Consider the following 13,234-nt stretch of genomic DNA (forward strand, 5'->3'; position numbering starts at 1 on the left):
AGTTTCCTCCATAACATTAAACTACAGTAGAGCTCTGCATCACTGCTATCAATATAAACCATTTGGACCATTTTAAGTGTATACCATACAATGTATTTAGTTTATCAAAATAGAAAGCATGTGTATTTTTTCTTTATTTTTTCCAGAGCCTGATAACTTGATTGACTATACAAGTGTCTGTTGTGGTTCACGCTGGATTTAACTGGTGTGTTACACCATAACAGAAAGGGGAATGGATATCAAAACAGTGAATAAATTTGTATAACTTGTGAAGTTACACATAGTATATACTGCTTTGTCAAGGCCCTGTGTTAGTCTTTAGCGGTGTTCCCTTGATAGATTGAAACAGAAGGGCACTAACTCACCTTGGGTGAATACAGGGTGGCATGATGTGCTGTTATAAAATGTGTTACGAAGCACAGTTGAGAAATTCAATGCGTGTTCTTTTTTTTTTACAATTAAATAAAGCCCAAACCAAGAATTAATATTTTTTCAAGGTAGTACAACAGTCCAAATTAACAGTGCAGTAAACATGCAGTGTAGTAAATTTTCTGACATAATAGTGCCAATTCAGTGTCTGGGTTCCACTGATAGAGCTTATATTGAAGAGCAAACACTTTACAGCACGATATCAGCCCATAATAACGGAAAAATCAGCTTTGCAATGTAAAGCTTTCTTATGGGATATTTTACTGTGAGTTTGAGTTTCTACAAAATAGTAACAGGGTGAAAATATTGCAATTATACTTACAGATGTATAAGAAATGGCTAAAAAGAGAAAGAAAAAAATCTACCATGCTGGTTGTTGGCAACAAAGCAAATTCTAATGGAATAGGAACCTGGGGCCACCTTAATTCAACTCATTTCCACAGTGTTCCACATTCGCTCATTATCAATGACTGCTTACACTAAGGCCATGTTATGGTGATCCAGAGCTAAGCCCAGATGCACAAGACAAGTCATGTGTGCTGTTCCTGAATGTTGGTGACCAATAGCAAAATGATGAATGTCGCACATCAGCCGACGGAGCTCATGGATACATTTCTTCGAAGGGACTCGCTGTTCTAGCAGTATACAGTGGGCCTTCTATACAGCTGGGTCATTTTTACTGGAGCAATTCAGGGTAAGGATCTTGACCAAGGGTACTACTGCAAGAGGTGGGATTTGAACCTGGATCCTTCCAGTACAGGGTGGCAGCTGGCTGCATTACTTGCTGTTTTCAGTCACATTTTAAATTAGTTTTATTTTTAACATAGGCGAAATTAACATAAACAAAATAACTTTATATTGTTATATATGTATTATATTTGTGTTTATTATAGCTGCTTATCTGAGGGTTTTACTAAACCTAGGCTTCCACTATATCTGGACAACTGAGTACATTTACATTTACTATTTATTCATTTAGCAGATGCTTTTCTCCAAAGTGACGTGCATCTCAGAGAAATGCAATTTGTGCATTACATTAGGAGAAAGAGAAACTAGAGAAGGAAAAAGAAATAGTATTGCTAAGCTTCAATGAATTCTGATTTTGAGGTAAAAGTGACTCTCAAATTCTGAACAGAACGACTTCCGGTCCCTGTTCAATCTGTCAGTTGACGAGCCCGTGTTCTGCCTTCGCCTTTTTTCCGACACTGTTTGTCCCGCCGCGGACGCTGTACGTCCCTGACCCTCGGGTGTGGTTCCATCGGTTCAGTGATGAATCGAAAGAGTGCAGTCGAGGAAGTCCTCAGCGCCATGGTTCCGTTCTCCTTTTTCTCCCAATAATGTAAATTCACCTTTTTTTAAAAAAAAGAAAAGTGCCCAAGTGAAGCAGCGCGCGCCGGTGGCGGGAGATGCGGCTTCGCCATGGGAAACGTGTTCGGCAAGAGGAAGCGCGCGACCCGCGTGACGGAGCAGGACCGCGCCGTTCTGGTCAGTTTTCAAATATTCCCCTTTCACTTTTCTTCCCACCTGACTCTGTTTTCCAAAATATATACATCCATCTGGTGTTCCTGTAAATGACAGTAAATTTCAACGCGGTAAACGGATCCACCTGCATCATGTGTTGTTAAACGAGTGATCTCTCTGCACTGCCACTGGCACTGGGCCTGAGGTAAAATGTTTTGTTTTAATCAGTTTATCCCTTCATCTGTATTTGTTCAGTATTTCAGTAATTATTTCAAGGTGTTTATTTTCAGGTTTAGTCCCCTTCCGAACCGGTTGGGCCAACCCAAATTTCAGGTTATACCAGTCCATCCATCCATCCATCCATCCATATCTTTAACCACTCTGTCACCTGCTGCCACTTCAGGGTATTATTTTTGTTTTGGTGATTTCCAGTGGCCCCTGTAGTCATCTTAATTTCCGTACTGTTAGGTGATCATCTTTTGGGGCTTCTTCTGTCCTGTCCTGTTACAAGTTCCGATTACAAGTCTGTCAGTGTGACGTTGATTCTGCTTCGGTTTTACAAAAATCGGGGCGCCGAACCGCATTTAGAATATTTAGCAGTATTGAAATGGCTAGACTTGAGAACACGTCCCCAAACTGCAGTGTTTGTGGCGTAGGTCTCAATCCCCCAAGTGACCGATGCTCTTTGCTGTTTGATGCGCTCCAGCAACTGAAGCAGCAGAGGGATAAGCTCAGGCAGTACCAGAAGAGGATCACACAGCAGCTGGAGAAGGAGCGCCTTCTCGCCAAGCAGCTGCTCAAGGATGGGAAGAAAGAGTGAGTTCCTGGGACTCGAACCGGAGACCGCACGTAACGGTCCTCGTGGACCACACCCTTTTCTGGGCTGTCCGGTCAGTAAAAGAGCAGAGTCACAGGAGACATGGCAGTTCTGGTTCCAGTTTCACTCTCACTAATTTATTTTATGCTTTACTCAGGGGTGTACGTGTGCCCTCCAGGGATTTGAACCTACAGTAATTTGGTTACGTATTAATGGTTGTATTATTCTGAATTTAGCTGATGCAGTGGTCCAAGTTATGTATTTTTATTGTAATCTGGTTAAGTACATTGATCAAAGGTACTATAGCAGGAGTGGGATTTAAACCCATGACATTGTGATTGCAAAGTGATGTAAACATGCTGCCGTTGTGTCTGAAGAGATGTCCACAGCTGTGAACTATGCTTGATGTTCCGTTCTGAGGCTTGTGTTGGAGGCTAATCGGAAGTATGAGCTGAGGTGTTTGTGGGAAGCAGTCAGGGATGCTGGTGTGTAACGGCACCCTGCGGGTGTCTCCTTTACCACAGGAAGGCCTTGCTCCTGCTGAAGAAGAAGCGCTACCAGGATCAGCTGTTGGACAAGACGGAGAACCAGATCAGCAACCTGGAGCGCATGGTGAGCGCCAGACCTGGGCTCTGTTCCACACAGCACTGTAATCGGCACGGTGGCACAATGAATAGCATTGCTGTCACACAGCACTTGGGTGGTGCAAGAGGGCATGAGTTTGATCCTCGGTCAGTCTGTGTGGAGTTTGTGTGTTCTCCCCCTGTCTGCATGAGTTTCCTCCAGGTGCTCCGATTTCCTCCCGCAGTCCAAAGACATGCTGTTCGTGACTCTTAGTCTCTAAGACTCACATAGTGTGTGTGAATGATAGGAAGAGAGTGTGTTTCACTGGTGTATGGATGAGTGACTCCTTGTAAGTGGTGCATCTTGCATTGCAAGTCACCTTGGGTGAATAAGGTGTGGGCTGATAACACTGCATAGTGTTCACTGGAAGTCGCTTCGGAGAAAAATGTCTGCTAAATGAAGTAATGTAATTTAAGTTTTAGTTTTTCGCTCTTGATTTTGGATATACAAGGTTTATCAATTATTCAAGAATTTCTAATCACAAAATCACATTTACATCATGCCGAGTAGCTGCGTAAGTATAAAGTACAAAGAGTAAATATAAGTGTATTTCATAACAGATGACGAGCTTAAGATACAAACATGGGATTAGTGAAGCACAGTCAGTTTGTCAGATGAGTCAGTTGAGTCCTCCAAGCGCTCTGCTTTCAACCCAAATTCCAAAGAGATGCAGCTCAGATCAACTGGTGGTGCTAAATTGTCTGTTGTTTGTGTATGCGGGTACTGCTATGGACTGGCATCCCGTCCAGCGTGTTTCTCCTATAACTTACACCTTGTGATTCTGGGATAGGCTCCGGACAACTTCGGCCCTGATCAGGAAAAGAGGTTGGATGGATTTATACATACATAATGTATATATTATATAATGTGTGATTTGCTTACACCAGGCAGCTTACCTAATTTCTAATGTAGATTTTACGCTGTTATGATGTATGGCTGAGTAACCCAGTGTAAGTCTCCTTGGTGAGTAAGGTGTGTGGGCTGGTAACACTACATAGAGTTCATTGGAAGTCGCTTTAGAGAAAAGTGCCTGATAAATAAATAAATATAATGTAATTCAGGAGAATTAACTGAAACTATTTGAGTTTAGCACATTGCTTTAGGATTCAGCACATTCTTTGAGAATGTGTTGTGCAAACTATAACGTTTTCTGTGTTTATTTCAGCCCCCTTTTGGGTTTGTGTCCCGCTTGGCAACCGACGCTTCGTTCCGCTAGTTATTTTAACAATGTTTCATTTTACTGCACAGGTTCAAGATATTGAGTTTGCCCAGATTGAAATGAAAGTCATTGAGGGCCTGAAGGTGGGCAATGATTGCCTGAAGAAGATGCACGAGGTACAGATTCTGTGTGTGTGTGTGTGTGTGTGTCTGTGTATGTGTATGTGTATGTATATGTGTGTCACTGTCATTGCTGTTGAGTAAATATTTCGGTGAGCTGCTAGAAAACCTGACCTAGTGAGTACAGTCAAACTGTCCGGGTTCACTGGCAGGGAAACGCCACACATTGCGTTGTTAGGGAAGTACCTGGGAATATTGTGGTACAGCAGAACTGTTACCCTGCTACTGTGACATCATCTTGGATGTGCCTAAATACTCAGTGTCTGTCCTTCTACACAGCATGGACTTGTTTGTATTGTAGCAGTAAGTGACAGTTTCCTGGCTCTTTCCAGGTGATGTCCATCGAGGAGGTGGAGAAAATCCTGGATGAGACCCAGGATTCCATCGAGTATCAGAGGGTAGGAGTCTCCACATGCTTCCCTGGCCTAGACCCCATCTGCTTCCAGGCATTGCAGTAATATACACACTGTTGTCTCTCATCCTGATACAAACCCACTTTTCACCTGTCCTGCAGCAAATTGATGACATGCTGGCAGGCGCTCTGTCACAGGAGGATGAGGACGCTGTGCTGGCAGAGCTGGAGGCCATTACTCAGGTATGCTCACCTGCCACTTCTCTCTTCTGTCTCCTGATGGCTGCATGGACATGCCTCCCATCTCACTGTCAGTCAAAGAATAGCTTAGTGTATTCCCTCTGTTTTTCATTTTTTATTTATTTATGTATTCAGCTCTTTTTTCCTAAACAATTTACAATATTAGGTTTGTACACTAAACTTCCTGCAATGATTTATGCTTTTATACAGCTGAATAACTTCTACAGTATCAGTTCAGGGTAAATACCTTGATAAACTGAACTGCAAGTGGAGCGAGATTTGAACCCGATTCCTTTAAGTGCAAAACAGGACAACAGCTGTAACTAAGCCATCTGCTGACTCAATATTGCATTTATTCGTTTATCTGAAACAAGATTTTACTCTGCAAGATATGTAAAGTCACTGCTGCTGTTAACATTATGTCATGAATTTTGAATTGTTTTGGGCCTGCTCTCAGTCTGAAGATGACTGGGACATTTCCAAAGGATTTGAACCTCCTGTCTTCCGATGACAGCACCACACAATATACACTTTTTTCTTTCCTATTTGCGTTGCATATACATACTGCACTTAGATGTAGTTCATACAGTCCAGGATTAGGAATGAGAGGCTTTTGGGAAGCTGTGGGGTATCAGGGTTTGGCTGATGGTTCAAAGACATGAGGTGGGGGTGCTGAGCAATGCTTCTTTTGCCTGGTTGTGACAATACCTCTGCCTTTGTGTCCCCAAAGGAGGAGGGTGTTGCACTCCCAGAAGTTCCTGAGGAGCCCCTACCAGAGCTGCCCAAAAAGGGTGCAGGTATGTGGAAACCCATCGTGTACTTTCAGTCATAGATGAGCCTGTGGAACAAGGAGTCCTAACTTTTAGCTAAGAGGGTCCTTGAGTGGGTTTCAGGGGTCTGTGATCTGCTGGATTTATGACCATTTTGGTAGGAGGCCTTTAGTTTACATGATGTTCTTAAAGGTGTTTGAGGCTTAGAAAAGGTTAAGAACTTTTGCTGCAGGATGGGACTGGATATAGGACCAAGTCTGATGGATTAACTTTAAAACCTACTAAATGTTAGTATTCCCAAGTTTGTATTTTCCTCACTCTGTGGTTAATATTTTATGCAGCTATTTCAAGTCACGGTTGGAACCAAGAACTGTCATCCCCAAAATAAGGAGCAGAACTGCATTTTTGTTGTTGTTGTTATTATTATTAATAATAATAATAATGAAATTGTCTCCTTTTCAGAGGGCGAGAGGGTGATGAAACAGAAGAAGGAGATGCTTGCAGCTTAGCAGAGCTAACCTGGGGTCTGCAAGCTTCCTAGCTCTTGTATGGCCACACACACGCACACACCTATCTCCATGGCTTCAGGCTGGGTTTACTGAGAGGGTTTCAATAGTTTGGAGTGCGTTCCCCCCTCTTTCCTTGCCTGCATGCCCGTGTGAAAATAATAGTGCTCTTCATTATTGTTCCCCTCTCTTAGTGTTCTCTAATTATGATCTCTGGCTCTTATTTGAATAAGGTTTAATCTAGTTTGATTAGGATGATGGAGCTCCTCATCCTACTGATTCACACTGCTAGCCCTTGTTCTGATTATCATACTGTCAGGAGAACTCGTGAGCCTGCTGAAGGACTGAAAATGGAACCGTGAACCTGGTCTCAGGGTGGACTTCTGTAAGGTGTATTTTGGGAAACAGTCTTTCTGCCCTTTTCTTAGCTCTTCTGCTCTTGGTTTTGTATGTTAAACCTCCCATAATCATATTTTCTGTCTAAATCCATACTAATCAAAGGAGCAATGTCTTCTTATATTCAGTCTTATATATGAATGTATTAAGTATCAGTCCTCTGTCCAATCCACTGTCAAACTTGCAAAGTGAAGATCATATCTTCATTCTATTCAGAAAATTACATTATCAGTACTGTTCAGAATGGATGGAGAGAAGGCTATCTCCTTAAAGATGGAGCACTAGCAGCTGACTAAACATAACTCTGTAACAATATGCTCTAGGTTGTTTGTAAGAATTTGTATGATCAATAAAATTGTTTTGATTTATTTCCAGTGCCCTGCAGTGCCATTATCTCTCTTCACTCAGCTTCTGTCCCTGTTGCAGTGAGCTGTGTTTGACACTAAGGGGCACCAGAAATGTGTTAAAGCAGCACATGCTGTTCCTGGTCCTGTGAACTTAACAGTCAGGTTTATTGCAGCCCACTTGAGTTTGAGATGTCAAATTCATACTGCTCTCTACCCAAGATTTCCAGAACTACGAGTGTTTGCTGTAATTTACTTCAAACAAAATAACACCTCAGATGTGTTCAGAAATATTTCCAAATACTTTCCAGGTTGTGCTGTGGTACCTTTACACTAAATTTGAAATGAACCTGGACAGTTTAATCTTATTTACAAGTATATTATTTTTAGGTGAGCCACCAGTGCTGTGTTGTCCAACACATGGGCCATATCTGAAAAGAATCATCTTTTTACAGCCTCGTGTCCAGCAACAGTTATAAAAGTACAGAAAACGTTTCAGTGAGTTCAGCTCATCGGTCCAATTACCTAACAGCAAGCAAGTTTTCTTTCAGAGATACTTAGGGAAGTAAGACTTGGGTCCACATCCAAGCCCAGGGGCCAGTGTAACATGCCCTGCGTGAGCAGATGGCCTTAGAGACATCCTCCGTTTGTACCTGTCTACAGAGTCGGGTTACGTGGGCTCATCGCTGTCCGCAAACATCTCCAATAGCAACGCTGTGAGTGAGTGTGCGCAAGCCTGTCCAGACCTGCGACGCAGCCTCCTTCATCCCACCGCAAGTAGTTTAGCCTTTAAAAGGACAATGAAAATATAATAAATTTAACTTAACCAGAGCAAATTATCCACAATGAGTAAAACATGACCTGTGATGTAAGGGAACGTGTGTACTGCCGAGGTCCAAATTGCATCCCACATAGAGCACCATTTGCATTTAGTAGTTTTTAGTAATTCTCCCCCCCCCCACTATTATTAACTTCAATCTCTTTGCTGCGGATGATGTAACTAGCACAGCTTTATTAGTCTCCAAATGTGATTAAAACCCTGAGGGCCGCTACTTCTCAGAAACAGTTAAATTTGTCACGTGCCGGAGGAATGTTCCAGAAGTTTGCTGTTCGCTGTCTGAAACGGGTTACATCTCGCGAGCTACCGTGGTACCGCTGCGAGCTCTGTGACGTGAGCTCTTTCTCCCAAGGAGCCAGGGTTGTCCGCAAAGAGCGGCGCTGGCTGCCTTGGAGACGGGTGCGAGCGCCTGTGGCTCTGTGTCACTGTGTAGGTGGCAACTGTTAGAGCGCCGATCTACGCCGCACGAATAGTAATGATGACCTGGGGGAGAGAGTGGGCCGCCCCTGCTGCGTTTGTCTCCCCCCCATCCACACTGAGCCCACGAACCCACCAGAGCTCGAGAGTTAGACACTCCCCCCTCCCAACCTCAAGCCCCTCCCTGTGAATCAGTATTGTTCTAGAATATGAATAGTGTACTTACATTTGGTATTGGCCTCCCTCCCTGGTACCAAAGCGCAGACCAGATCCCCCCTTCCCATACACTGGGCACTGCGAACCCTGGCTCGGCTGTGTATTCTTGAAGCACCAGGTCCCCAGTAGCAGTGACCGTGTGCCCCGTGTACTGGACCTCTTCACTTACCCGCGTTTCCCCCTTATCACTGACCGCCGCCACTCCTCGTTTAGCTGAGCTCACTTTCAAGGGATCACTTGTTTGCGGCCAACGAGCACAATGTTTGCCGAAAGCTGGCCCTGGGAACGCTTATCTGGGCTCAAACAGCGCGTCATGGAAATAGCACTTTGAGACGGGAGGCATTTTTCGGACGGGACGCCGTCGGCCGCGATCTCCCTCAGAATTGGTCTTGTGACAGTGTTCTTAAGGAGGAGCCGATTGCAAAACGACACGGAGTGATTTGATAAACTGAAGCCAAATCTCTGTTTGGAGTTTACGCAGCACAGGAGGGCTCTGCTCCTTAAACGCTGGGTCTGAAAATGAGTTTCTGTCACTATATGTCTCTCCGGTAGCGCAGTGGGTTTGACTGGGTCCTGCTCTCCGGTGGGTCTGGGGTTCGAGTCCCGCTTAGGGCGCCTTGTGACGGACTGGTGCCCTGTGCTAAGTGTGTCCCCCTCCAGCCTTGTGCCCTGTGTTGCTGGGTTAGCCTCTGGCTCCTCATGACCCCATATGGGACAAGTGGGTTCAGGTGACGCATGTGTACATATCCATTTTTCCAGGCAAGGCTTGTGGTGGTCCGCAGTCTATCCCGGAATCATCGTGTTTGATACAGGGTACACCATCGGTGTCCAACGTTTGGCCACGCAGGATCACTCATGACATTATATACTTCACCTGCCAAAATACTGGAAATTCTGCTGAACCATGCAATAATAGCTGTATTTAGACAAACACACCACGAGTAAGTAAAATACAGCAAAGCAATTAGTTTGTCATGTACTGTGATTTTTACATTCCACACAAGACACCAGTGCATTACAGAGCAATCAGACACATCGATTCACTCCCACACACACTAGAGGCAGTTCACAGCCACCGGTCCACCTGGAACACGTCGCGGCACGGTGTCGTCATGCCACCCATCGAGTGTTGTTAATTAAAGAATTAACGTCCTAGGAAAGGAGACGATTTTCATACAGAACTCCCCTGCGGTGGCCAGGTGTCGCCCATATGGAAGAGGACCCGTCCGTCTGTCCAGGTGTTTCACTGTCCTCCTCCCGCTCAGACCCCAGACAGGACTCTTCCCCCGCATCTCCTCACACCCGAACCACTGCCCTCCCAGGAGAGCTTATGAAGAATGACAGCGCACTTGGTAAATATTCAGCGATATCATGAGCTCCTCGTTGGAATAGAGACGAGATGTGCAACTCATATTGGCTCAGGGGCTCCTGGACTCCTTGGCCTGTAATCCTGATCTGTTTCATCCTTCAGCTGTGAGACCATGAAGGACAGGTGTTTATGGAAGGTAAAATGTACCGCATCAGTCATTCCACTGTAAACGAGACGGGCTCCGCAGCCCTAGAGTCGCCTGAGTGCGGAAAGTGAACGCCAACGGCCGCGCGTTCGCCTCGGTCTTGTATGTGAACACGGAGGGGATCCTTCCAGTACGTTCTCAGCTGCACACGTTTCACAGACGGCAACAAAGCCGATTCTGGAAATTCATGAGCGAGGTGGATGATCCGGTGCTTCCTCTATCCCTCTCGCTGAGAATACAAACAAACAGCTTACGGCCCACGCGCACTCACACCACACGAGCCAGCGTGCTCACGCACACACAGCACGCCGTCTCCGCGTTATTCGCCAGATTTTTCCGTTTCTCTCCTTCAGGGACCGTCTCTGTCGTTTCTAAACACATTGTTTGCTTTGTTAAGCGCCGTGTGGTTTTGTGGCCTGCAGAACAAGTTTATTCTGCCGCGTTTCGGGGAAACGCGGAGAAAACGGGCACACCGACGGCACGTACGTTCGCTGGCAGAGGAATTATTTTTGGGCCGTTTTGTTGAGCTGTTGCTCACGGCTCAGGAAACATCAGCCACCAAAGACAAAGGCTTGCGTGACAGTTGGTGGGAGCAGAGCGATCCTATGAATGCACAGACACATTCTATATTTTACACTGTATATAATCAATAAAAAATTGTTTTTATCAGCGAATAAGCATATGCTGACTCTCCCCTTGAGTTCGAGCACTAAATTAAACTGACCGGTACTTTGCTCCAGGGGGGCTGCAGTGGCGCAGTGGTGCAGTGGGTTGGACTGGGTCCTGCTCTCTGCTGGGTCTGGGGTTCAAGTCCCGCTTGGGGTGCCTTGTGATGGACTGGCGTCCCGTCCTGGGTGTGTCCCCTCCCCCTCCAGCCTTACGTCCTGTGCTGCTGGGTTAGGCTCCGGCTCCCCGTGACCCCGTATGGGACAAGAGGTTCAGCTGGTGTGTGGGTACTTTGTTCCAGCTGTTTATTTTTGTCCGCTCTAGAGGACATACATTTTTAAGTGCATCTCCCACACTGTACATCGTACATTCACGGTACATTCTCCATCACTAAGTCCTTACAGAGGACATTCTATACATTTAAATGTTACCATGTGTTTCAGGGTGGGGCTCGGACAATTCCAAAGCTTTTTGGTAGTTCTCTAAAGGGTAATCCTGAGGTAAGCTAAAGTGAGGCATAGTAAGGTACAGTACATCCTTTGTGTATTCCCGGAATAATGGCAGACCTGCCATTTGAGCAATAATACACACAAAGCGGCTGAATTTATTGAATTAAATGTATTCAGTTTCATAAGCAACACATAAATTAGTAGCGAATTTAAATTTACTTCGACATTTTCAAGCATAACTCTTCACCCTGCACTTCTGCACACATATTTTCTGACACCTTAGATGAGCGAGCAATTAAATGTTCACGACAGCTGAAAATCAGCCCCAAGTATGTTCAGTGTGGTCATGAACATACGGCGTGTGATGTCCAGTGTGTGGGCGGCCAGATGTTGTTCGGATTTACGGAACCAAATGTCCATTATAAATAAATTTGGTTTTTGAGCATCCTTTAGTGCTGTTGTCTATTGCCCACCTAACCGAAATCCTATTAACCATGAAACCAACACTCCCCCCAGAAATTATTCATTGTCTTTGGCTCAGCTGCCCCTTACTCCCTCTCTCTCTATAAATATACAGTATGTATATACACACACACACAGAATAATACACAGGGTAAGATGTTAAAACCCTTGTCCTAAAATTATGGGTGCTGGACACAAACTGCTAACCATAGCAACAGTGCCCACTTCCACATATGTGTGTGTATATACAGTACATATAGAGTATATACAGTATATATATGTATATAAACTGTATTCCCATGGTTACATAAAAATCTGAGGATGCCCTTTTTATAATCTCTCATTTTTTTTGCTTGATATCATCAGCTGTGGACAGTGCACGAGATGGGACCATCCGTGTCTGAACGAGTCCCCTTGGCCCAGCTTACAGAAAAGTTCCACTTCATTCTTTCCATAATTGCAGCAGAACGTGGAGTGGAGCAATTCAGGCTAAGCGCTGCTCTTAATGGTACAACAGCAGGGTCTCTCCGGGAATACCCAATATAGCCAAGTCCCCAATTTAGTTGTCCACATTTAGAATTTATCTAACAGGAGAACATGAGAAGGAATAAGGCAGACCAGGGGTACTGTTAGAATTGGGATAAAAATGCATTTCAACTCATTGTTAACAGCACTACTACAAAGGAAATTGTATGGTTTGTATACCAGTGACAGCAGTGAAAACTGTGGGTCCGTTCACTATAAAATTGTTTTCATGGCATTTGGTGAATTTTAACCAGAAAATGAGTGAACACGTCCTCCCAGCTCTTCTGCTGCAGGTCCCAAAGATGTGGAACGCCTGTTTGTTGCTTTTATTTTGCTCTTCCGTCCAGTGTGTTCCATACAGGTGTTGTCCAGATGTGCCACACTTTACACTGGTCCTGTAAGCTCATCTATACAACTTGTATTTGAATATCAAGATGTTAAGAACATATATTGCAGGACAGCGGCAGCTTTAGCGGGTGGACACAGCAGGACACTGCAGGACAAGAGACTGTATTTCAGTCTCTGACCAACTTTTGGACCAGAATGGTTACGGTAATGTACTTCATCTGATTTCACATTTTTTCCATTAAATATTTTGTATTTTACATTTTCACCTTATTACTCGGGTATGTTTTATTCATTGTATTTTATTTAATGTAAATTTTCGTTGACTCCTGACCTGTCTGGAAGGGATGTTGAGGAGGGAAGTGAGAGGACAAACATGTGGGATACTTTGTTTTCTTGTTTTTCTGTTCTGTGCTTGTTTATCCTGCTTTTTACAGTTTGGTAGCCATCCATGCAGATGTTTGCAACCCTAAACCCATGACCCATGACTAGTTTGGCATGTAGACAGACTACTATCCCTGATAA

At 44.5% G+C, this 13,234-nt stretch overlaps 1 protein-coding gene across 1 annotated transcript; it reads left to right on the forward strand.

Moving 5' to 3' along the window:
- Nucleotides 1-1,669: 1,669 nt before the first annotated feature.
- Nucleotides 1,670-7,311, forward strand: LOC108937243 (charged multivesicular body protein 6-like). Its single transcript, XM_018757044.2, has 8 exons — nucleotides 1,670-1,914; nucleotides 2,597-2,706; nucleotides 3,232-3,319; nucleotides 4,580-4,666; nucleotides 5,002-5,067; nucleotides 5,184-5,264; nucleotides 5,992-6,058; nucleotides 6,494-7,311. Exons 1-8 carry the CDS (start codon nucleotides 1,849-1,851, stop codon nucleotides 6,538-6,540), a joined length of 612 nt encoding a protein of 203 aa, XP_018612560.2. The 5' UTR covers nucleotides 1,670-1,848; the 3' UTR covers nucleotides 6,541-7,311.
- The last annotated feature ends 5,923 nt before the right edge of the window (nucleotides 7,312-13,234 follow it).

Source organism: Scleropages formosus, chromosome 8, assembly GCF_900964775.1.
Source record: "Scleropages formosus chromosome 8, fSclFor1.1, whole genome shotgun sequence".
NCBI lineage: Eukaryota > Metazoa > Chordata > Actinopteri > Osteoglossiformes > Osteoglossidae > Scleropages > Scleropages formosus.

Excerpts from the sequence above, each read along its gene's own strand:
- LOC108937243 (XM_018757044.2), top strand. The coding sequence starts at position 1,849 with ATGGGAAACGTGTTCGGCAAGAGGAAGCGCGCGACCCGCGTGACGGAG. Across the intron at positions 2,707-3,231 it reads CTCAAGGATGGGAAGAAAGA|GAAGGCCTTGCTCCTGCTGA; the intron begins GTGAGTTCCTGG and ends CCTTTACCACAG. Across the intron at positions 4,667-5,001 it reads GCCTGAAGAAGATGCACGAG|GTGATGTCCATCGAGGAGGT; the intron begins GTACAGATTCTG and ends GGCTCTTTCCAG.